Below are 25,109 nucleotides of genomic sequence, written 5' to 3'. Positions count from 1 at the left end.
GGTCATGTGTAATTTTTTTCATAATTTTGATTATATTCAATTATATATCTATAATAAAATTATATTGAATATATTACTAATGAAAATTGTAATTATGCAATAGATCACAGGTTAGAATAAATGCAATCAATTTAAGAACGTTTATGCTTGTTCCTGTTTATCTGCTTAATACAATATTTAGTTTTCCTTCTTTGATAAACACATTAAAGAACCTTATTGGAAGGAAAAAGTTTACTTAAATGAAACATTGATATAAAATCCATTATACAGAAAATTTACTGATGTGAAGTACTGTATGCCTAAAGTACAAAGCATGAATAAAAAGTTTCAATAAATGGTTTTAGTTTATGTTACAGTCACAAAATATTGGTAGTGCTAATTTGTGTATAAAACTTCACAAACAGCAAATGTGGTAAAGTTACAATTTCAAACTAAAAGACAGATACATAGAAAAATGACAAACTACAGTAACAAAAGGTGAATGTAAAAAGGCACTTTAAATTAGTATTGAAATACATCACTATCTACAATTAGTTATTAGGTGCACGTCTGACAGGTGCTCAGATGAAAAATAAAATGACTAGTTAATTTTAGAATGGAAAATAAAATATGATACAGTGATTCATAAGACTAGGCAATGCTGAATTAACGTCTTCAATGTGACAGTACAAAAAAGAGTTCTGCAAAAGCTGTGTGACTTTTTGTTTTCGATGTGTAGTTTTGGCTTTAAGCCATTTGGCAACTCTTTTGGTTTGTTTTCCAAACCACTGGTTGCTGTCTTCACTTCACAGTTTTGCTTGTAATTGTGAATCTTCAGGTAATTTTACACACTAATAAATGTGATCACATCTCATGTGCAAAAGCAGGCAAAGAAAGGTTTACAGAACATGCATATATCACAAAACCAATTTAAGCCAGTAAATGTCATGCATAGATAAATACAGATGTGTTTTGGTGAAAAAGGACATATTTAGGGCTTGATATTAAGCTTTTCAGGTTGTGTACTTGTTGACTTATCTGCACAGCTGGAGATTATCTTTACCATAACATAGCATACATTGAACAAACATTCGTATATGCTTTTGATATCATTAGTCATGGATTTGAATGCTCAACAATTGAAATATAAAAAACAAGTTTAAGTATTGAAGAGTTCCAAATTGACACTAACAGCACATGAGGTAAAACCTTAAGATATTTCGTACAAGCTTTAATATTGAGCCCTGTGTTTAAATTAAATGCACATTAGGTACATTTAAGCTCTGAGAGCCTGGAAATACAGTACACAATGCTTATTAAGTTGCTTGCACACATCACTAAATAAAATTTAACTTAACATACAGTATCATTGACTGAAATCACCAGCTACCTACCTATCGATGATTTATTTCAAGTTAGGGTACATATAAAAGGTTTTTTATAACCTGGATTCTGTTGAGCAGTGCATTACACAAATACACCATAAGAAATGCATGATTCTCCAGAGCAACAAGATATAGGCCTAGTGTAAACACTAATACACTTATATATGAATACACTTCTCGGCAAATAGTTAAAACACACTACACTCGACCTTAATGCATCATAATTTAACTTTGGTCATTATTAAACAGATCAAGTGGAAACAAAAATCTTGTTGCTCGGCAGAAGCCTGCATATGCCAACAAGGCGAGTGGTAAAAACAATACAGACATTCATTAGACGTGTAGCACAGAATGTCCCATCTCACTCAATGCTGTCTTTACAATGCTCTGCCCCAAAATGCAGCCTTGGTTTGCATATAACGGAAGTTGGTTATACTAGAGGCATTGACTGTTTGCTTTAGTACAGAAGATCTAGGCTTTAGGAAGTATTGATGGTGGCACATATCAAAAAACTAGATCGCTGTCCTCTACAGCCACTGGGATGTAGTTTGATTTGATGGTTGCATAGTTGAATTTTACATTCAAAACACTGACCTATATAGAGGTTTACAGTCAGTTTGTCATGCCCCATTTCATTGCATTTTAACAGCCAATGCACTTACAACCAAAATGTCTTAGCATGTTATAACCGAGGCAAATTTCACATTCTTTTGTACAGCCAACAGAAAAAGCACAAACTTAAAACTGTGACGTAACGCACAAATCATCTGTAAATAGTCTGTGTTCAGTCTGTGATCTTGGTCCGATCCGTCCATTCAGATCAGTTCCGTACAGCGTAAACAAACGTGTCTATGAGAATCTCAAAGGACAGATGTAGTTTTGGTCACCGGGCAGAAGAGGGCAGTGGTAATGCTGGGGTTCACCCTTGCTCCAAACTTTCAGTCACCTGAACGGCAGAGTAAGTGGGAGGCTGTGCCTGTCGCGTGAAGAAGGAAGAAGCTCTCTTCGGTTTCAGACGCTTGATCTCTTTACCTAAAAAGAGGTTGAGTACCATTAAAAAATAATATATGAATGAAGAATTTAATGCGATTTCACGTTCTCTTTTACCATCATCAACATAGCTGATGGTGTTGAGAGAATGGACTCGGCTGCAGACCACGCTGCTCTGCCTGCGCAGTTTCCCCCGTCTTCGTTCTGTGGTTGTCTCGTTGGTGTCCACCTGACCCGAAGGTGCTTGGGAGGGTGTGACCACGCCGTCAGTCCCTGTGGCTCCTGACTCAGCACGTAACTCCACACAGAACTCAATCAGACCGGTCATCAGCTGCGACTAGCGGACAAAGAAAGTGCTAAAATGATCAACTGAATGACAAATTTAAGTGCTTTGTTCGAATGATGGCCATAGAGACTTCCACAGTTTAATTTTTACAAAGATAAGAAAAGACACCTGCTCACCTGTTTTGAATAAATCTTTAATAACTTATTTACAGGCAAGCCATCCTCCTCCCCATCGAACTCTAGCCAGAGTATATGCGAGTCTCCATCTCTTTCAGGGTAACTGTGATCCCAGGAAAGCTCGTTGAACTTCAGACCCAGGAGGACATGCTATAGGAGCCAAAAGATATGAGAGATTGAAATCTGAAACATCGAGACGCCACCAAGCATCTGTTTCAAAAACACACAGACCTTCTCTTTCATATCCATAACATACACGCCTTCCAAACTGATGCCCACATGCACGGCCTTACGACCACCTCTGTGAAGCAGGCCCTGGGCTGGCTTGTCTATCTCACCCATGAAGAATGCACAACTATCAGAAGACAGAAACATGCATGGTTTCAGTCAATTTAGTCAATCAGAATGGTTTGTGTTTATAAGTTGCCCATAATTCAACATACCCATAATAAGGCAGGGCGTGGCAGGTCCTGAGGTACTGGCGCAGCAGAGCAACGGGCTCCGAACTGGAAGAGACTGAATGATACTCCTTAATTAGATTTTGCTCCATCTCAGCGTTCCGCCCTCCCTTCCCTCTCAATGTGGACAGAAAACCTCCTCCTCCTAATGCGACGTGGGGCGGCACAAAGGAGGACAGCTTCTTTTCTCTAAAATAACATCAGGGGGAGAAACGGAAATTAAAGCAATTCAAAGCTCCTTTTCAGAGACTTGTTTAAACTTTGATAGACCTCCTATGCAGAATATTCCTATTCTAGAGGTAAACTAGAATTGTAGTAATTGTTAGTCATTGAAAATGTACCTAATAGCTGTTGTTAGGGCTTGGTCATCCAACCCTGTCCCCAGCTCAATAGCACAAGATAATGCTCCCAAAGTTAGCCAGTGTTCAGGGTCACATGGGTATCGACCCTCTAAGATATTCATCTTGGCCTCGTCATAAAGCAGCTTTAATATTCCTTCATCTTCAATCTGAGAAGTAAAGGTATTAATATAACAAATCAACATGAGCTTGCTGGGTAATACCATGCGTTTACACAGGACAAATGCTTCAAGACGTTCTGTACCTGAAGTTCTTTAGACTTTGGATAAAAAACATTTCTTTTGTACAGAAGACTTGGCTCATCTGCAAGGCACAGAGATTGGTTGTTATTAGACACGTAAACGTTCAGGTGTCATGATGTGTGCAAACCAAACAAATCACACAAGAACCTTGAGCAATGTCTTCTGCGGGTGCCTCTGTAAAGCGGTACAGCAGGTCCTGCCACTGACGGCACAGCTTGTGAGGATGATGTTTTGGCTTTAACTGCAGCTCTGTTTAAACATGGCAGCAAAATGAGGGAAAAGGTAAACAGACAGGAATTTATGATGACGATTAATGGCAAGGACGACTATCTTTGTTGGTTATCATACATTAACAGTTTCTATGTTAGAACTACACAATATAATATTATGGTTTAATTTAAAGGTCACCTTATATGAGAACATAATTGTATATGTTGTTCATAATTGTGTGTCGCATGTGTGTGCACACAACCACCCTGTATAAAAATCTGCCAACTCCTATTTTGGGACAAGCTGCCGGCATTTTCTAAGCAAACTGACATCACTTTGCACAGGCCCTGCTCACAATTTTCCAAAGACCACAATTAGGTGATCATTTCTATTTTAATTCTTCTTTACATAATTCATTACCGCACATTCATTATGAACAATGAAGTAAAGGTGATTGGATTAAAGGGGACATATCATGAAAATCTGACTTTTTCCATGTTTAAGTGCTATAAATGGGTTCCCAGTGCTTCTATTAACCTAGAAAATGTGAAAAAGAACAACCCAGTAACTTAGTTTTGGTAAACCATTCTCTTTAAGCATGTACAAATCGAAATTTGGCTCCCCTTGTGATGTCAGAAGTGGATAAAAAAGCCTTTTAATCTGCACTATCCAACCACGGCACTGCCATAGAGACAGAGCGCAATGCGTCATAAACTGAAAACAACGCCACCGACTCCATTGACTTTGCATTACGAGAGGCCGCCTCCTTGTCATCTCTGGCTTGTAACAACAAAAGAATAACGCCTAAAAGCTGCTGTGTGACAGGGTGCACAGCCAACAAGCCAAAAAACCCAGAAATCAGCCCCCATAAGCTGTCGACCCCAAAAAAACGAGCGTTTAAAGACACAAAAGTGGAAAACAGGCAACTTTCATAGTACTACTATTAGTAGAACTGCACCCACTAAAGGAAAACGTAGTCGACGATCCACTTTTTCTCCTTAAAGGCTGGGCTTTACGGCTCGACAGCTTATAAAAACTTATTTCTGGGTTTTTTGGCTTGTTAGCTGTACACACTGTCACACAGCAGCTTTTAGGTATTATTTTGTTTTTGTTATAAGCCAGACATGACAAGGAGGCTGCCTCTCTCAACACAAAGTCAATGGAGACGGTTGGATTGTTTTTTTCCCGGTGGGCATGGTTTTCAAATTAGCATAACTGTGCTCTGTCTCTATTAAGTGCAGATATCAGCTCATTTGCATTAAAGGACACAAAACAGCAGATTTTTGCTCACACCTACAAAGTGGCAATTTTAAAATGCTATAATAAATTGTCTATATGGTATTTTGAGCTAGAACTTCATATACGTACTCTGGAGACACCAAAGATTTATTTGACATCTTCAAAAAGAAACACACAAAAATATAAGACTAATATTAAATCTTGAAAAATTGCCATATTAGGTGACCTTTAAAGGAATAGTTCAGCCAAAAACAAAAAAATTACCATTATTTACTTATCCTAATATTGTTTAAACCCCAATAGCATTTTTTAAACAAAAATTTGGATTTTTTTCTAATACAATGGCAGTGAATTGTGACCACCTCTTTAACACAAAAGCGTCATTAAATATCACCACTAAATAACAACACAATTGACCTTTTGGTTCTGATGCACAAAGAAAGCCACCGGGTGTTTGAACAACATTAGCCTGAGTTAATAATAACAAGATTTTAATATTTGCATGAACTAACTCCTTATTAAATAAATAAAAACTTGTTAAAACAGAAATTGAATGCATCACAGGCACAGCTGGTGGCATTTAACGCCCCGAGGACTTCCGTCAGTTCGTTTGCAAAGCAGCCAAAGAGACCATAAATGTCACCATTGTGTCTTTCCCTCCTTCGCAAGTCAAACAGGAATAGATCATAAATTCTACATTGGCCTAAGAATGGCATCAAACACAAAGAACTGTCATTACCAAGCAATGGGGAGCAGAACCAGAAAGCAAACACATCTATGGCAGAGTTGGGAATGTTGAGAACCTCTCTGACACTGCGGCCAAGCTCCTGAGCGCTTATACAACCAAGACTCTCCAAAGTCAAGTGCACTGCACTGTCGTTCGCCAGGTACACGATCAAATCTTGGGCTGGACATAGACAGGGGAACATTTGATCAACATCAAAAACAACAACAGATTAGTAACATGAGATCAGGAGAGGAGCGATGAGATGCAAAGCACAGACCTCTGGTGACTGAAGAAGCCACACTTCCGCGCTGGGAATGTGAACGTTCAGAGTCGACATCATCTCCCTCCATCTAAGTTAATCCACAAGTTTAGAAACAACTAACGTTACTTGGTTAACTTACACAAGGCAATTTAAAACGAGATATATATGCAGCTTGTTTGATGTGATTTTGGTACGACGTCAATAAAAACAACAAAATTGTCACCATTGGGGAAGTTTTTTTTATAAAAAGCAGAACACAATCACTGACTGTAACAGTTTCTGCAGTAAACACTGATGCTAATGCAGCAACTTTAAACTTTCAAGCGTATTTACAAGTTGTTTTGTCCGTTTGTACTCACAAATGCGGGCCTGTTAAACACTCTGGTTAAATAACACTTGCTACTTTCTTAATAAGGAATTAAATAAGAAAATAAAAGAAAAACAACAACTGTCGACTGACTGGCTAACGTTAGCTAGCCAATACATGACTGCCTGCTAAGCAAATCATACAGAGAAACTTACCGAGACACTGTCCGTCGTTTCAGATGGGTTTTTCTCGATTAAAAAAGACGAAAACCACCAATGTTTGGAAAAACAGAGTTATATAAAAGAGATTAGAGTGTGACGGGGACAGCACCGCTGCTGGATAATGCTCATAAAACAGCGCCCACCACACTGAAATACTACAAAACCTAGATGACAAGTCATGAGAATACAGGGGAAATCATAAGTATCGCCCAAAGAGGGCGCTGCACTGCCCCCAACCCTTAACCTTTATTGAAAGTTCAACAGCGTGGTCAATGGAAAATACGTCTTGAAGTTAAAAGTTTAAATCAAATTTTATAAAATGAAAATATAATTTTCTCCCTAAAATACATGAAGATTTCTTCCTGTTTTAAGAGATACACATAACCTGGAAACATCAGTGAAAATAACAATTCAAGAATGTGTTGAATAGATTTACAGTATATATATATATATATATATATATATATATATATATATATATATATATATATATATATATATATATATATATATAAACAAGGGGAGCCAAATTTCAATTACCTATTTTTGCACATGCTTAAAGAGAATAGTTTACCAAAACTAAGTTACTGGGTTTTTCTTTTTCACATTTTCTATATATATATATATTTACAAATTACTTATCTGTCATCTTAATTATTTAAAAAAATAATGTGCCCCCATAATATTTATTTAAAAACGAAAATCTGCTTCCCTCCTCGAAACGATCTGATAAATCTCGGTTCTGGCTAGAGGGGATCTCAATCTCGCGAGACGTTGGGTTTAGGGTTAGGATAAAAACGTTTCTGGCTAGGATATCTAACGTTACGGCCTAAATCCCGTAAAATGTTGGGTTTAGGGTTAGGTTTGGGGGTAGGATTACGACGAAAACAACGCTCATCCGTCGAAATTTCACGAGATTTTGGTCGTAGATGTGTACCTTCTAGCCACAACAGACGATTTACTTCTGGTCACGAGGAATGGCTTGAGGGCAGGGCTCGGGAAAGATCGCGGCATCGATTGACAAATTCAAGTCCCACCCAATCTTTATTCTCATTTCAGAAATCGTTTCACTACTCGGGTACGCCACGAAAGGAAACATAGGACATTCGTTCCTCCATTTCATTGTGACTTTAAAAAATATTAGTAAAGTATCAAAAAGCCTAACGTTACTTCATGTCTTCAAATAGGATTTATACGAGAAGAATCTCATCTGTCCTCTCTAGGGTTTAAATGATTTCTGTGCTGAAGTCTGTTAGAGTTACAGTACATGTGATTCATTCTCATCATTGTCATGTCTTGCTGCCATCTGCTGATGCTTTGGATTGCGAAAAATGAATAAGATGTTTTTACGTCAGCTTTAATAATATGTGAGCCTGTCTGTGAAATCCAGGTTAAAGTCTCAATCTAATTATAATATTTGGATCATCAAAGTTTGATTTCATTTCGATCGTTGACATGACCTTACTCCGTCACTATTAAAGATTTTTACATTATGTACGGTGATTTTATGAAGAGAACATTTTCAATGATATTACTGTAGTAACTTTTATATTTTTTGGGAGAAAAACGTTTTTAAGATCCATGCCATATTATTTATTAGGGAAGGAAGGGACTACAATTACATCAGTAAGTTGCATGTTTATACATTTAGTCACTGATCAATATTTGGTAACATTTTATAAAACACTCTAATTTATCATAAGCTTTGTGTAATTAAAAATCAGAAAATAAGGCTACTAACCAACACTTAATATGTTTAATTCAAATAAGTTTGAGACGAAGGAATGCACCCTCCCTGGGGGTGGGGACCACACCCCAAAAAGTTTAAGAACCACTGATCTACAGTGAATGTCCCAGAAAGCGACTGAGAAAATCCTTGGGATGTACCACCACAGAAATAAATGTCATTAATTTATTTCAATGCCATTACAATAAAGATAAACTAATGAAGACACACTAGACAACATTATTAATTTTCTATAAACTATAATAAAACTCTACATGAAAAAGGTTGAGAGTCGATGGTCTACCATACTGAAGCACAATGCCTTAAATGACAACCCATAACCTCTAGCACAGATCTTATTGTAAAACATAAACAAGAAAAGGCAACAATGCAGCAATCCTGCGCATTGCAACTTATAGTACATACTTTGAGGATTTGAACTGCCATATGAATGGATTGTTAATGTTACCGACTATTAACAGTGATTTGGACATTTTTTTTACATACAGGCAAATACCCCGAATCTGTGTATATCTTATTTTTAAACACATTAACTTAAAAGTGGAAAAAGCCATCTAGTGTTTCTTTGTGTGCACATTGTAAAACAACAGTAATGATTTTTGACTTTATTGAGCACCATGCGGCAGTCAGTCATGTATATCCAGATTTGTCACTTCTACACAACACTCAATAACGTCCAGTCTTCGAAACCCATCCGATCTTCACAGTCCCTGAGAAAATATGTTACTATACTAGCAGCACCCTCCACCCGACTGTTGTACAGGGGTGCTATCGATCTTAATATCAGTTTTCTCTGCACCACCCGAAGCTCCTGGTCTCATTCGTTTCTTTATTTCTTCTGCCATGGTCATGAACGCCTGCTCCACGTTTGTGGTGTTTTTGGCACTCGTTTCAAGGAAAGGGATGCCAAGAGAGTCAGCAAACTCCTGCAAAGAGACAATCCAAATATACAATGTGGGATGAAGTGCCGAATTTGTACAGATTTTGTGTTTTCAGAGTGGTTATTGTATAATACGTGTTTAAAGGGGACATTTTTAAGATGTCAAATAAATCTTTGGTGTCCCCAGAGTACATATGTCAAGTTTTAGCTCAAAATAGTATATAGATAATTTATTATAGCATGTTTAAATTGCCACTTTGTAGATGTAAATGTGTCTTTTTTGGGTGTGTCCTTTTAAATGCAAATGAGTTGATCTCTGCACTAAATGGCAGTGTTGTGGTTGGACAGTGCAGATTAAGGGGTGGTATTATCCCCTTCTGACATCACAAGAGGAGCCAAATTTCTCCACGTGCTTCACATGCCAAAACTAAGTTATTGGGTTGATCTTTTTCACATTTTCTAGATTTATAGAAGCACTGGGGACCCAATTATAGCACTTAAACATGGAAAAAGTCAAATTTTCACGATATGTCCCCTTTAAGCAAAATTTAACAGAATCAAATAGAAAACATTACAGTCAATGTATGGGGCCTCAATTAATCCAAGGAGGAAGTCCTGTGGTTGTTACCTTTGCTGTTGTATAGTCCACAACTTTTTTTGTAGTGAGATCACACTTGTTCCCTACAAGTAGTTTGTTGACATTCTCACTTGCATACCGATCGATTTCCTTCAGCCACTGTTTCACGTTGTTGTAAGATTCCTTAAACACAGGCATATTACAATTTTCACAAATGTGTCCGGTTTAAATATTCAGTTCTTTATTCTGGTAAAAAGGTCTTACAAACCTGGTCCGTAACATCATAAACAACAATGATCCCGTGAGCTCCCCTGTAGTAGCTGGAGGTAATGGTGCGAAATCTCTCCTGTCCAGCAGTGTCCCACTGTAGACACAGACAATGCTCAAAATATCGGTCGTTTAATATTAAGACACACTTTCTACATCAATTTCTAAGGTCTGAAAACTCACAATTTGTAGTTTGATAGTCTTTCCATCCAACTCAATAGTTCGGATTTTGAAATCCACTCCAATGGTGCTGATAAAACTCTCAGTGTAGGTGTCATCCTGGAATTGAAGAATTAACCCATTGAGAATCAACAGTAGCCTATATATTACTCTTATAATGCAAAAAGTCATTCGTACAACAAAATGAAGCACCTACCGCAAATCGCAGGAGGATGCAGGATTTTCCAACTCCGGAATCTCCGATCAGAAGCAGCTTAAATAAGTAGTCACTGTTGAAAGATGTAGAAACATCACTTTTCAATTCATATATATATATATATATATATATATATATATATATATATATATATATATATATATATATATATATATATATATATATATATATATATATATATATATGAATTGAAAAGTGATGTATATATATATATAATTCAAGAACTAAATGTGGAGACACATTTCAAGTGAGAGCAAGGTTACATCGTGTAACCTTTTAAGATACATTGTTACAGTTCCCTTTCGAGAGAACACTCGTGCTGCGTCACTGCGGTGACACTTTGGGGACGCCTCCAGGGGTAAGTGCATCTGAATGTGTATATCAAATTCAACCAATGGTGAGGCTTAACAACAAAGACAGGGTGACACGGGAGCCAGGAAGTATATCGCTATCTGAAATATTGCCAAAGATGCCGTTACAGGGACGCAGGAAGTATGGCAAGGGAGACGCAGCGTCTCGTTCCCTTCTCAGGGAACAAAAGTTACATACATAACCCGAGACATTTTTTTTATGTGTCAAACACAACTATGCAAAAAAGCATTTTCATATGAATCAACATTCGCATACAGAAGATATAAGCATTTAAAACAAACAGTTTAGCACGTGTGCTTAAAAAGTCTAGAATTTTTATGATATTATCCTACCCTACACAGGGAATAATATGGATTTTTTTCACAAAACTTCTTGCATAAAATAGATTTAAACACTTTCAATGAGCTGTATCTATGTATATATATTTTTAAAAACTTCCCAGGGCCTTGAATTTTCCCCCCCAGATCCACAAACTTTCAAGGATTTTAATGTCCAGTGGGAACCCTGTATATGACCCTGTCTTTGAAATCCAGGGTAGTCTCAATCTAAATATGAGATTAGGAGCAGCATTATTTTAATCTCTGACATGGCCTTAGATATCAATGTTATATTTTCACAGAACGTTCTTTACATTACGTATTATGATTTTATTTAGAAAATAGTAAATCACCGAAAAATGACTTTAGTTGGGTTTTTACAGGCATGTTCACACAACTGTTAATAGTCTCCAGTTGTCTGAATGCTCAGAAGAAATACAACAGAGCTGTCAATACATAAATTATAAGCACGTCCTATTTGAAGCATTCATATCAGGACTTTTAACTCCAGCACAACAATGAAACCAGTCACCACGACCATTGCTGCGTAACACTTCAATTTTGTCTCAAGGTTACTAAATATATTTTCAATATTCACATTATGACATCAATATTTACATTTTGACAAAGTAACACGACTTACTATTCAGGGTTCATGATGTGACAGCAAACAGATTGTTATGGTTTGTCCGACTGGAAAAAGCGCTCCGGGTCGCCTAGTGTTCACCGGCTGACTGAGCGAGTATTTTCTTAATCTTGAAGACGCGGTTAAAAGAGGATTAAGTTTTTACTCTGTTTATAAGGTCAGCCGTGATGCTTTTACAGATCTGATGTACAATCAAACGAGTCTGCTTTTCTCACTCTCTACTCTCTGGTTTTACAGCCGCGCAGGTGCGGCAGTGACGGATAATAGTGCGCAGCTACAGATGTAATTCTGATCAGCAGTCGCCTCCTAGTGGTGGGATCCATGCATATGTTATGATGTGCAATATGCAATACTAACCCCAAGTCATTTATTTTTTTATACATAAAATCATCATACATTATGTAAAGTAAAGAACATTCTGTGAAAATATAACCTCGATATCTTTAATACTGGCTAAGGTCATGTAAAAAAAAAGGAAAACAATGTGAAATCAATGTACTGTATAGCAAACTGTATTACATGCATTGTGGATTTATGTTATTTAGTATGTACATTTTGTGAAAGTGTACAAGTTAATCACAGAAAAAAATGACCAGTCTACCTAAAATGACCCTATATTTATTCATTTTACGTCGTTTTTGTGCTAGTTTATAGCTGCAACCACGGGATGTTGCCAAGGCATCACATATGGCAACAAATACGTTTCTCTGGCCACAAATATATTTTAAATATATGCTAAATACATTTTGTAGAATGTTATGCTTATTTGAATATATTTTTGAATATGTAAATATATTTAGTTTTAACCTTTATATATAAAAAATTATTCATTCAATTTACTCAATTTTTTATAAGGTAAGTGAGCACATTCAATTTATTTAAGCTACATTTAAACAAAAAAAGTAGAAATACAGAACAAAACAAAAAACTTTTGTTTAAATGTAGCTTAAATAAATTGATTGCGACCACTTAATTGAGTAAATTGAATGAATCTTTTTTTTTCAGTGTATGGCAAAAAATTATTTAAAATGTATTATTGCCTAAATACATTATAAATATATGATTAATAAGTTAATTTTATAAAGTATATTTTTGAAGTTGAAACTATATTTAATTTTAACCTTTTTAAAACATGTTTACATGTTTGCAACAAAAACTAAGTTTTTCTTCCAATGCGACGTGAATATATTTCCTTGAATTCAAATATATGGAGGGATAAATATATTTTTAATGATTTAAAATGTATTTACTTTTAAAATATATTTCAAATTATACAAAAAAATGCCCAAAAAATAAATATATCGGTGAAAAGTATATTTTGTAAACATATTCCAAAATATATTTCAGCAAATGTATTTTTAGCCATTGTTTTTTATATTTTGAAATATATTTAACCCGTTAATTGGCGCTGTCCCGTGAGCAGGACACCTACGTTTATTTCAAAATGTTCTATGTAAATGTTAATCTATCACGACAAACTATAAACTATATATTGTTGGAAAGGTCTAAGAATGTAGTTTTCATATTTCAAAACCTTTTAGCAGTAATAATAATGCAGTAACTGTAATTTATTCATTTGTGACACAAGTATGCAGCAAACCTCAAAGCAAACCAGCACAAACCTCAGTTTTTTTGTATTAAAAATTATACTATATTGCATTTTTATTTATTACAAATAAATGTAAACTGCTTTAAAAAAATAATATTTTCACCTCCAGACCCTTCCCTAAAAAACATTGAAGTGTCTTCTTTAAAACAAAAAATTACCAAAATTAAAACCAAAATGAGGCTTCCAGACGAAAAAAAAAAATGCCAGAGTTATATTAATTTAAAGGTGTATATCACCTTTTCACCAACCCCCCACCCAAAAAGGGCTGCGCCAATTAAAGGTTTAAAACTATTTTTTTGGTGTATGGGATTATTTGGTCGGTACATTTTCATTTAGCAGACATTTTAATCCGAAGTGATTTACAGGTATACATTTTGTATCACTAAATGTTTCCTGGGTTCAAACCCATGACTATTTGCGCTGCTAACACAATGCCCTGCCAAGCTATTCAGAAGCATATTTCTTATTTTAAGTGTGTCTTACCGGTTATTATGCAGTTAGGCCATTGATAGATAGACACACATTGATGCTCTTGGTAGCTGGCTAGAGAACTTACATTTAGACAAAAAGACTTCAAACATCATCAAACTTTATTGAATATCCTAAATCTTAAAATAGGAATGAATAACACTTTAAAAATATCAAAAAATTACAGAGAAAAAAATATTTTTTTGTATATCTATAAAACAACCCATAAATATTTTTAAAATTTAAAACAGAAAATGGCTTTATTATATAAAAAAGCCCCTTGTCAAAAGGTATTAAACCTCTAAAGGCACTGCAATGCAAAAGGACATTTGGAGAAACTTGAAATAACAACAGATACTGTCTGATAAACCACATCAGATAATACAATTTGCAGCTAATACAATACGTAGACATTATACCTGCAAACATGGACAAATAAATAACTTAAAAACAGAAAACTTTGGCACAAGCCTTTGTCTTTCAAAAGTGTCAAATTATCTTTAATTGTACAAAAACATATTTTTCAATTAAACACAAGGAGAGAAAGCAAGATTTATAAAGCAAATCCAGCCAAACAATGCCTGGCATGACCAAAAGTGATAAATGTCATATTTCTTGCAAGCTTTTCAGCGATGTGTGAGACTTCTCCTTTCTTTATCGTTTCCCGTGTGCATTGAACCCACCAGCAGCTATTGAAGTGTGCAAGGAGCGTTTGTTTATGATAAGTAAAACATAAGGCAAAAGAGGCCTTTTCATATTTCAAGTAATATTGCATAATAACCAAACTCGTGACGAAAAACCATCAACAGGAAAATACTGAAATCTTAAAACTTAAAATGTTCATAAAATAATTTCACTGATCATCTTGACTTGAAATGGTATCCCCGGAACTACTGTTCCTGAAAATGCTCTTGAACATAAAAGCCTTTCTTACATGATCTTTAGGCAAAAAGTCTTTGACAGTTAAAAGGCACACTCACGTCCTGGTGTATTTAAAGATTTACAATTCAAAAAATAGTCCTTGGTGTGCAGTGTGTGACACAATGGGCCACAGTTTTGAAATTCCAAGTTTGTGCATTTATTGAAGAACACACTTTTCCTTATTGCTGTATTTTCTCCTTCTTGCTTCCAGACCTTGTTGCAATCTCTCATCCTCCTCCAGAGCCCTGCAAATACAAACACAGTCAGTCCCGGTTTAAAGTTTAGGAATGAAATGACTTTCACACCTTTTGATTAGAAAGCATATGCCTATATGTTCAGTAGGAGGCCAGAATAGATGGAAACTAGAAGAATGGGAATAGCTGCATTTTTTTAACTTACCCTCTTTCCTTGGCATCCATGTCTCTGACCAGCTCATCGCGCTTGTTGACCAGAGACACCAGCTCTTGCAGTAGTAACTGTTCTCTGTGCTGCTGGGCCTGCGTCTTCTGCCAGTCTTCGATAGATTAAATATGATGGATGTATAAGTGATGGTCACAACTACACTGATGCCAAAGTGACCACTCTTTTAATAACTGCTGCTCACCTTCGATAGCCATCATGGCTCTAAGTTCTCGGGTTAGCAGCTCAAATCTTCTTTCTAAATCCTGCTCTTCTTGCCTGCAATGTTAACATACTTATTGAATATGTCTGTCTTTATCAGTGGTGGTGAATGTGACTAAGAGAAACGGTGGAACATACAGCAGCTCCAGATGGTCTTGTCTCCTGATCAATGCGTTCTTCTTGTTAACAAGAGTGAACCACTCCTGAATCAGCTTCTCTTCTTCATCTTTATCACTTCCTGTTTAACAAAATATGTGCTGTTTAGGGGGTGAACTCAACTCAAATCTCAGAACACAACAGCAACAATGTACTGATCGATTCTGTACTGATTCTTGATTCTGTGCCACAGTAAATCTTAATCTTATTCTTTAATCTGTACTGAATGATTATGTTCTGAATGATGCTGTACTGATTTTTTTATTCTGTTCTGACTGATTTTTGATTCTGTACTGACTGATTCTGTGCTGATTCTTAATTTTGTACTGACACTTGATTCTCTGCTGATTCTTGATGCTTGATTCTGTACTGATTACTGATTATGTACTGACTGATTCTGTGCTTATTGATCCTGTGCTGACTGAATCTGTACTGATTCTGTACTAAAATATTCTATTCTTACAGATTCTGTACTGATTCTTTATTCTGTAATGACTGATTCTGTACTGATTCTTAAATCTGTGCTGACCTTTGATTCTGTAATGATTGATTCTGTACTTACTGAATCTGTACTGATTCTTGCTTCCTTACTGACTGATTCTATACTGATTCTTGCTTGTACTGACTGAATCTGTACTGATTCTGTACTAAATGATTCCATTCTTACAGATTCTGTACTGATTCTTGATTCTGCAATGACTGATTCTGTACTGATTCTTAAATCTTTGCTGACTTTTGATTCTGTACTGATTACTGATTATGTATTGACTGATTCTGTACATATTAATCCTGTACTGATTCTTAAATCTGTACTAAATGATTTCATTTTGACTGATTCTATACTGATTCTTGCTTCTTTACTGACTGATTCTGTACTTAATGAATCTGTACTGATTCTGTACTTACACTGAATCTGAACTGATTCCATACTTACTGAATCTGTACTGATTCCGTACTTGCTGAATCTGTACTGATTCCGTACTTACTGAATCTGTACTGATTCCGTACTTTCTGAATCTGTACTGATTCCGTACTTGCTGAATCTGTACTGATTCCGTACTTACTGAATCTGTACTGATTCCGTACTTACTGAATCTGTACTGATTTTGTACTGAATGGTTCCATTCTTACAGATTCTGTACTGATGCTTGATTCTGTAATGACTGATTCTGTACTGATTCTTAAATATGTGCTAACTCTTGATTCTGTACTGATTCTTAACTCTGTAATGACTGATTCTGTACTGATTCTTGATTCTGTACTGACTGAATCTGTACTGATTCTGTACCGACTGAATCTGTACTAATTCTGTACTGAATGATTCCATTCTTACAGATCCTGTACTGATTCTTGATTCTGCAATGACTGATTCTGTACTGATTCTTTAATATGTTCTGACTCTTGATTATGTTCTGATTACTGATTATGTATTGACTGATTCTGTACTTATTGATCCTGTTCTGATTCTTAAATCTGTACTTAATGATTTCATTCTGACTGATTCTATACCGATTCTTGCTTCTTTACTGACTGATACTGTACTTACTGAATCTGTACTGATTCTGTACTTACACAGAATCTGTACTGATTCCGTACTTACTGAATCTGTACTGATTCCGTACTTACTGAATCTGTACTGATTTTGTACGGAATGGTTCCATTCTTACAGATTCTATACTGATTCTTGATTCTGTAATGACTGATTCTGTACCGATTCTTAATTCTGTCCTGATTCCCTATTCTGTGCTGACTTTTGATTCTGTGCTGATTCTTGATTATGTATTGACTGATTCTGTACCAATTAACTCTGTACTGATTCTTGATTCTGTGCTGACTCAATTCTGTGTTGATTCTTAATTCTGTGCTGATTCTCGATTCTATATGGATTGATTCTGTGCTTATTCTTGATTATGTATAGACTGATACTGTACTAATCCTCAATTCTTTACTGACTCTTGATTCTGTGCTAATTTTTGATTCTGTACTGACTGATACTGCACTTATTGATTCTGTGCTGATTTGTATTATGTATTGTCTTATTCTGTACTAACTCTTTTCTACTGATTTTTGGTTCTGTGCTGATTCTCAATTCTGTACTGATTCTCAATTCTGTACTGACTGATTCTGTACTGATTGATTGTGTACTGATTCTTGATTCTATGATGATTCTTGATCATGTATTGACTGATTTTTTACTGACTCTTGATTCTGTGCTGATTCTCGATTCTGTACTGATTCTTAATTCTGTATTGATTCACAAGCTCTCACACAGCCAAGATAATTTTGTCATAATGATCTTACCTGTTTCCATAAGCCTCCTGAGCCTCTTCTCTACGATAGCAGCTCTACTGTCTATGTGCTTCTGTTCTGTTTCCAGAGCCTGAAGTTCACTCAGCACATACTGATTGGTGTCCTGCAGGCACTAGCCAGAAAGTACCACAGGAAGACATACATAAAACAAGACAAGAGAGCCACAGAGAAACAGAAAGAGAAACAGAAAGAAGGCATGATGGGCCGGATGAGATGCAAGAGTTGAATAGTAAGATATTGAGAGAGAGACAGAGTAAGAGTATTAAGACAAATACAGAGTTGAAATATAAACAGTTATAACAACAGATGAACAATAACATACAAAAGTAACAAAACACAGAGAACACAACAGGACAAGGAACAGAAAGGAAAAGACAGGCTTGATTTATATTGAGATAAAAAATTGTTAAAGTCCCCCTGTGATGACATGTATATTTCTATGTGGTGATGAGTTTTAACTGATAAAATTATTGACTACAGGGAGACTTTAAAACATGCAGAATAATCATGGGATGGAAACAGATCATGCATCAGGATTTAGGAGTAATGATGTGCCAGTTGACTCTTCATTTGAATATTGCAGACACAGACTATTTTGTTAACATTCAACATGCCCAGATAGCCATGTCAATTTAATGTTTTACTATAAGACAAAATTATTCAAATAGATACTTTTCAAAATACACTTTTGTAATTGTGAACTGTCTGAAGACTGAAAACATACTGACCATTTTTTCAAACTGTGCTGATTTTTCCTGGTTTGCTTCATGGTGTTCTGCAGGCAGTAAATGGGGGAACAAATTAAAGGTTGTAATGTAAAATGTTTAAAAACATTGTTTTATGTTATGGAAAAAGAGAAAAACATGTTTTAAACAACTAAAATTTATGTTATAGATACAATAAACTATATATGAGATTACCTGTATCAGCATGTTCGGTGGCAGCTGTTGAGCCATTTGTTCCTTCACCCGCCAGCTCACCTTTACCAGTCTGTCATTGAATAAAAAAAGTGAACATAAGAACATTATTTCATTATGATTATTAATATAAACTGATATCTAATATTAGGAAAACATGTAAACAAACTTAAATGTAGCAATTTGATCACTGCAAATATTTTTGCCTTGTTCTTATATGAATAATTTCTAGACATTTTTACAGCAGATTAAATGTATTTTATTAAGTCATATTTTCTTACACAGTTTTAAGCATTTGTTTATTTTGTAAACAGTGATTGGAAAACGTTAGTTTAGGGAAATTTACTCTTAACTCTTTCCCCGCCATTGACGAGTTATCTCGTTAATTAAGAGAAAACATTTGCATAAAAAGTGAAGCCAAAACATTATTTAATAATTTTAAACTCTGTGTATGTTTTGATAATCGTTCTAAATCTGATCTCTAACAAAATTTATTCACAAAAATGCATTATTTCAGCTTTTTGCTAAACAATTTGTATCTTTAAAGAAACATATCCATATTTAAGAGTTTATACGCAGAGAAAAACTATAGATAGAATGAAACGTTTTTTTCCCGTTTTGTTTGTTTGTTTAAAAGCAGAGGTTCTGTTTTTTCATTATGTTGGCTTGAAAAAGCCAACATACTGTTATTCATCTTAATCTTATTATTATTCTTCTTCTGATCCCCACTTTTTCTGACTGTAACTCCTCCTAGAGCTTTCAAGCTACACCCACAAAACTTTACAAAACTTTTAAGACTGGTACGTAGATTTATGCTATGACTTTTCTAACTGATGGGACCTACCGAATTCCTAAACGGGGCGCTCAAACACCCCAAAATTTCCATTGACTTAACATTACGACCAACTTTGACGGGTCATAGCTGCGAACGAGAAATTTGTAGAAACTTGTGGCTTATCACAGTTGAAGAGGCTGGCAGGCTGTGTAGGAAGATACATCACAATGGGGTGTAAGCTGTACCCCTGGGGTGTAAGAGGCACCCAAATTTCCCCATTGACTTATAATGGGGCAGGAAACACGCCCATATAAGGGAATAAAAACGTCCCAGATGGAATATCTTCATTCTGGAGTGTCGTAGAGACATGGGGGTGGGCTCATTTTACTCAGGCATCCAATCAGTCTTCCAGTATCTCTACAAAGCTATTAAGCCACGCCCCTAGCAACAATTTTGGGTACCCTAGCAACATCTCCCATAGACTGCCATTATAAAATGCCCAGATGGATATCTTTGCATCACACTGTCATAGAGACATGGGGGTGGGCTCATTTTACTCAGGCATCCAATCAGTCCCTTAGGATTCTTATAGAGTTATTAAGCCACGCCCCTAGCAACCAAATATGAGCACCCTAGCAACAGAACAAACAAATCCTTATATCTCTGCTTCAGAACATCATAGAGACACGGGGGTTGGACCGTTTTACTTGTGGCTTGAAGGGTGATCATTATGGGATGCCAATTTTCTGCCTAGCAACCAAACTTAGTACCCTAGCAACAGAATAAACAAAGCCTTATATCTCCGCTTCAGAACATCATAGAGACACGGGGGCTGGACCATTTTACTTGTGGCTTGAAGGGTGATCATTATGGGATGCCAATTTTCTCCTTAGCAACCAAACTTAGTACCCTAGCAACGGAATAAACAAAGCCTTATATCTCTGCTTCAGAACATCTTAGAGACACAGGGGTTGGACCGTTTTACTTGTGGCTTGAAGGTTGATCATTATGGGATGCCAATTTTCTGCCTAGCAACCAAACTTAGTACCCTAGCAACAGAATAAACAAAGCCTTATATCTCCGCTTCAGAACATCATAGAGACACGGGGGCTGGACCATTTTACTTGTGGCTTGAAGGGTGATCATTATGGGATGCCAATTTTCTCCTTAGCAACCAAACTTAGTACCCTAGCAACGGAATAAACAAAGCCTTATATCTCTGCTTCAGAACATCATAGAGACACAGGGGTTGGACCGTTTTACTTGTGGCTTGAACGTTGAACATTATGGGATGCCAATTTTTTCCCTAGCAACCAAACTTAGTACCCTAGCAACGGAATAAACAAAGCCTTATATCTCTGCTTCAGAACATCATAGAGACACAGGGGTTGGACCGTTTTACTTGTGGCTTGAAGGTTGATCATTATGGGATGCCAATTTTCTGCCTAGCAACCAAACTTAGTACCCTAGCAACAGAATAAACAAAGCCTTATATCTCCGCTTCAGAACATCATAGAGACACGGGGGTTGGACCATTTTACTTGTGGCTTGAAGGGTGATCATTATGGGATGCCAATTTTCTCCTTAGCAACCAAACTTAGTACCCTAGCAACGGAATAAACAAAGCCTTATATCGCTGCTTCAGAACATCTTAGAGACACGGGGGTTGGACCGTTTTACTTGTGGCTTGAAGGTTAATCATTATGGGATGCCAATTTTCTCCCCAGCAACCAAACTTAGTACCCTAGCAACGGAATAAACAAAGCCTTATATCTCTGCTTCAGAACATCATAGAGACACGGGGGTTGGACCGTTTTACTTGTGGCTTGAAGGTTGATCATTATGGGATACCAATTTTCTGCCTAGCAACCAAACTTAGTACCCTAGCAACGGAATAAACAAAGCCTTATATCTCCGCTTCAGAACATCTTAGAGACACGGGGGTTGGACCGTTTTACTTGTGGCTTGAAGGGTGATCATTATGGGATGCCAATTTTCTCCTTAGCAACCAAACTTAGTACCCTAGCAACGGAATAAACAAAGCCTTATATCTCTGCTTCAGAACATCATAGAGACACGGGGGTTGGACCGTTTTACTTGTGGCTTGAAGTGTGATCATTATGGGATGCCAATTTTCTCCTTAGCAACCAAACTTAGTACCCTAGCAACGGAATAAACAAAGCCTATTATCTCTGCTTTAGAACATCATAGAGACAAGGGGTGGGACCGTTTTACTTGTGGCTTGAAGGGTGATCATTATGGGATACCAATTTTCTCCTTAGCAACCAAACTTAGTACCCTAGCAACAGAATAAATGTTAGCTTCATGCTAATCATGTTAGCTTCATGCTAGCTTTGTGCTAATCATGCTAACATCATGCTAATCATGCTAGCATCATGCTAGCTTCATGCTAATCATGCTAACATCATACTTAAACATATTAACAGCCGGATAGCCTACTAAACTAAACTTCTGTCAAACCGTTTTAAACGTTCCGGCTACACTTTTTCAAGCCAACATAAAGTTTGTCCTCAAACTTTAATATCTAGTTTGATATATTTGTATGTTTATATATTTTTAGCAGAACATTTTCCTGAAAGGCATTTTGTGTAACTTTTGTGAAAATTAGGGATGCACCGATATGGAAATTTGGCCGATACCGATAAACGATAACTCTTTATATTTGGCGCCCGATAACCGATATATATATATAGGCCGATAAATATTCATATTATTTTCACAATGAAAAACTCCCAGACCGCGGACATCTTGTCTTTGCGCTAGACTAGCATACTCTTCTTAAGCCCGCAACACGTGTCATCTTCGTGCTATGTCACAGAAAGCACCAATCAAAACTCCAAATGGCCAGCAATGAGCAAGTGAAGTGGTTCAAGAAACCAAAATAATCCATCATTTATCGGCTTTCATTTATCGGCCTAATTTTGCTGTCAGACCGATAACCGATAATATTAAAAATAAGCAGTTATTGGCCGATAACGATATGTCGGCCGATATATCGTGCATCCCTAGTGAAAATCACAAAAAATGGTTTGTGGGGAATGAGTCAAAAGAGAAAACTACTTATAAAGAAGTCAGATTTTTTTTTTTACATCTTTTACCTCTTTTGAATCTGTCTTCTCTATAGATTCGCTCCTTCGCCGTGACCGCTGTCTCTTCACCAGATCTGCGTCTCGTAGGTGCCCTAAGCCTGATTTAGAAGCCGTCGTGTTTGACCTCGGAGGAGCCACTGGAGTCTGCACACTTCCATCCGTCTCCGATCCCTTGATTGCTGTATCCTTACTACCGTTCTCCTCTGCCTTTCCAGCACGCCTAGTCCGGGGTGGAGGAACGAGGCCTCCGTTAGGCTTCACCACAGTATCTGTTTGATCCTCTCCCTGCGGCTTCCTGCTGTTACTCTCCCCAGACAAAGCTCCTGCCTGCAGCCTCTCTGCACAAAATTTAGCTGCAACGTCCACGTCCGGCCCCCGCTTGGGTTCGGCTACCGCGTAGCTGGACTGACTGTTGTTCTGTTCGATCTGCAGCACGCTCAGTTCCTGCCCGGTGAAATGGGCACGGATTTGGCACAGGTACGTCATGACGATCAAACGATCTGGTACGGAGAGAAGCACCATGTCTGAAGGCTCCAGCAGACGAGAGATTCCCAATGATGCGAAACCATCAAAAGCCTAAAACATAGAAAATGGATGTAGTTTATGTTCAATGGTTCTTAAAGAACTAAAATTGCTACATTACTGGAACCAAACTTACTTTTTTGTTGTTTTCCTTTATGTTGTGAGGTTCTAATGCATTAAAGTTACTAAAAAACAAAAGCTAGGTCAGTAGATGGCGGAATCAATGTATAATTTTTGCAGGAATTACATAAATGCATTGAAATAAATTGATTTACAAAAAAATGCAAGTGCAATAGTTTTATTTGATAAATAATAATAATAAATGTATTAAAAACTCACATTAAATCAGGGTGGAAGTGATGCAAGATAGCGCAGAACGCCAGGCCGTTACGCCAGGATGTGCTGAAGTTTGTAATTTTTATTCCCTTATAGTTTTTAGCGATCTGCTGACACCATTCCAGCAAGGACTGACTGGACGTCACCAGACCAGGACTGGGCAGTGGACTTGCAAACTGTGTAAAAAAACTTATGTTAAACCTGGAAAGAAAGAGTGATACAGTCAAATATAAAAGACAAACACAACTCACTTCCCAAGCAGGTACTCCCGAACCATCTTTAAGCGATTCTTCAAGTTTCTTTACTGCTGTGAGGTCCACTGGTGCTGGAATTTTCTTCTTGCTGCGCATTGGAACCTCAATTTCTTGGGATGTGCCGGTTTGTCCATTAACATGTACACTGCCAGGGCTCTTAGATGGGCTCTCAAATCCTTTAGCCTCTGGTGTTTTAATGAAGGAGTCCTTTGGCTGAGGTAAATCAGATCTGTCAAAAGAACAAAACATAACAAACCAAGTTCAGCATTTTTTTAGGGCTCCATACTATCTGCAACTAATTGTTTGCAGAATAAAAGTTTTTTTGTGTATAATAATTATGTATATTTAAATACACACACATGCTTGTAAAATTTTAAGGAAAAAATATTTGTATATATTAAGTATTCATATTTATGTATAATATAAATTAGATATAAATATAAAAATGTATATACACATATACATGCATGTGTGTGTATTTATATATACATAATTATTATACAAAATACACACAAATATATAATGTAAAAAAAACCTTTTAGTCTGCAAACGATTAGTTGCGATTAGTTGTTATGTAGCCCTATTTTTATTATATATACAATATCTAATTGATGAATTTGGTTTAAAGATAACAATTTTATTCACAGTAAGAATTAAAGGGCCAATAATATGCCCATTATGACAAGATGTAATATAAGTCTCAAAGTGTACCTAGAATATGTCTGTGAAGTTTCAGCTCAAAATACCCCACAGATAATTTATAATAGCATGTCCAAAATGCCCCTATTTGGACGGGAGCAAAAAGTGCTGTTTTCATGTGTGTACATTTAAATGAGCTTCAGCTTTCGGTTAAAAATAGATCTGATTCCTGTAAATTCAGTCTGGGGAAGTAGTATATTTAGCTGCATTAGTGCTACAACTTGCTAAAAAGACATTTAGAAAAGCTAAAACTAACCAGTCAGTCAGTGGCTGTGGGCAGGACTCTGTTAGTGTGACATCACATAAACAAGACAATCAAAACAGCATGTCTAATGAGGCTGATTTTTTATAGGATTTTTTATTGTAG

The 25,109-nt window shown here is 36.5% G+C and overlaps 3 protein-coding genes across 13 annotated transcripts in view; all 3 read right to left on the bottom strand.

Moving 5' to 3' along the window:
• Positions 1–213: 213 nt before the first annotated feature.
• frmd8 (FERM domain containing 8) lies at positions 214–7,017 on the bottom strand. The gene is made up of 11 exons (XM_055208431.2): positions 6,836–7,017; positions 6,329–6,401; positions 6,064–6,231; positions 4,023–4,124; positions 3,878–3,936; positions 3,616–3,782; positions 3,260–3,463; positions 3,048–3,171; positions 2,817–2,966; positions 2,472–2,691; positions 214–2,396 (listed from the first exon to the last, which is right to left on the bottom strand). Exons 2-11 carry the CDS (start codon positions 6,399–6,401, stop codon positions 2,284–2,286), a joined length of 1,380 nt encoding a protein of 459 aa, XP_055064406.1. The 5' UTR covers positions 6,836–7,017; the 3' UTR covers positions 214–2,283.
• Positions 7,018–9,178: 2,161 nt separating this feature from the next.
• Positions 9,179–12,260, bottom strand: rab1bb (RAB1B, member RAS oncogene family b). The gene is made up of 6 exons (XM_055208432.2): positions 12,042–12,260; positions 10,689–10,761; positions 10,496–10,591; positions 10,314–10,409; positions 10,097–10,228; positions 9,179–9,514 (listed from the first exon to the last, which is right to left on the bottom strand). Exons 1-6 carry the CDS (start codon positions 12,053–12,055, stop codon positions 9,320–9,322), a joined length of 606 nt encoding a protein of 201 aa, XP_055064407.1. The 5' UTR covers positions 12,056–12,260; the 3' UTR covers positions 9,179–9,319.
• A 1,965-nt stretch (positions 12,261–14,225) lies between these two features.
• The window catches only part of ehbp1l1b (EH domain binding protein 1-like 1b), a 31,276-nt gene continuing 20,392 nt past the window's right edge, over positions 14,226–25,109 (bottom strand). For 10 of the 11 annotated variants that reach the window (XM_073874277.1, XM_073874279.1, XM_073874282.1 and 7 more), the window contains 11 exons: positions 24,041–24,272; positions 23,793–23,965; positions 23,590–23,638; positions 22,941–23,507; positions 19,050–19,119; positions 18,858–18,904; positions 18,121–18,241; positions 15,802–15,901; positions 15,647–15,720; positions 15,442–15,556; positions 14,226–15,287 (listed from right to left, as the gene is read on the bottom strand). In XM_073874277.1, the coding sequence (XP_073730378.1) occupies positions 15,200–15,287; positions 15,442–15,556; positions 15,647–15,720; positions 15,802–15,901; positions 18,121–18,241; positions 18,858–18,904; positions 19,050–19,119; positions 22,941–23,507; positions 23,590–23,638; positions 23,793–23,965; positions 24,041–24,272 (1,636 nt within the window). In that variant the 3' untranslated portion in view covers positions 14,226–15,199. The remainder of the gene's footprint in view (positions 15,288–15,441; positions 15,557–15,646; positions 15,721–15,801; positions 15,902–18,120; positions 18,242–18,857; positions 18,905–19,049; positions 19,120–22,940; positions 23,508–23,589; positions 23,639–23,792; positions 23,966–24,040; positions 24,273–25,109) is intronic. The other variant, XM_073874278.1, reaches the window with a different exon arrangement.

This window comes from Misgurnus anguillicaudatus, chromosome 12 (assembly GCF_027580225.2).
Source record: "Misgurnus anguillicaudatus chromosome 12, ASM2758022v2, whole genome shotgun sequence".
NCBI lineage: Eukaryota > Metazoa > Chordata > Actinopteri > Cypriniformes > Cobitidae > Misgurnus > Misgurnus anguillicaudatus.
Note: the sequence above shows the minus strand (reverse complement) of the source record. Positions and strands in the feature narration are given on the sequence as shown.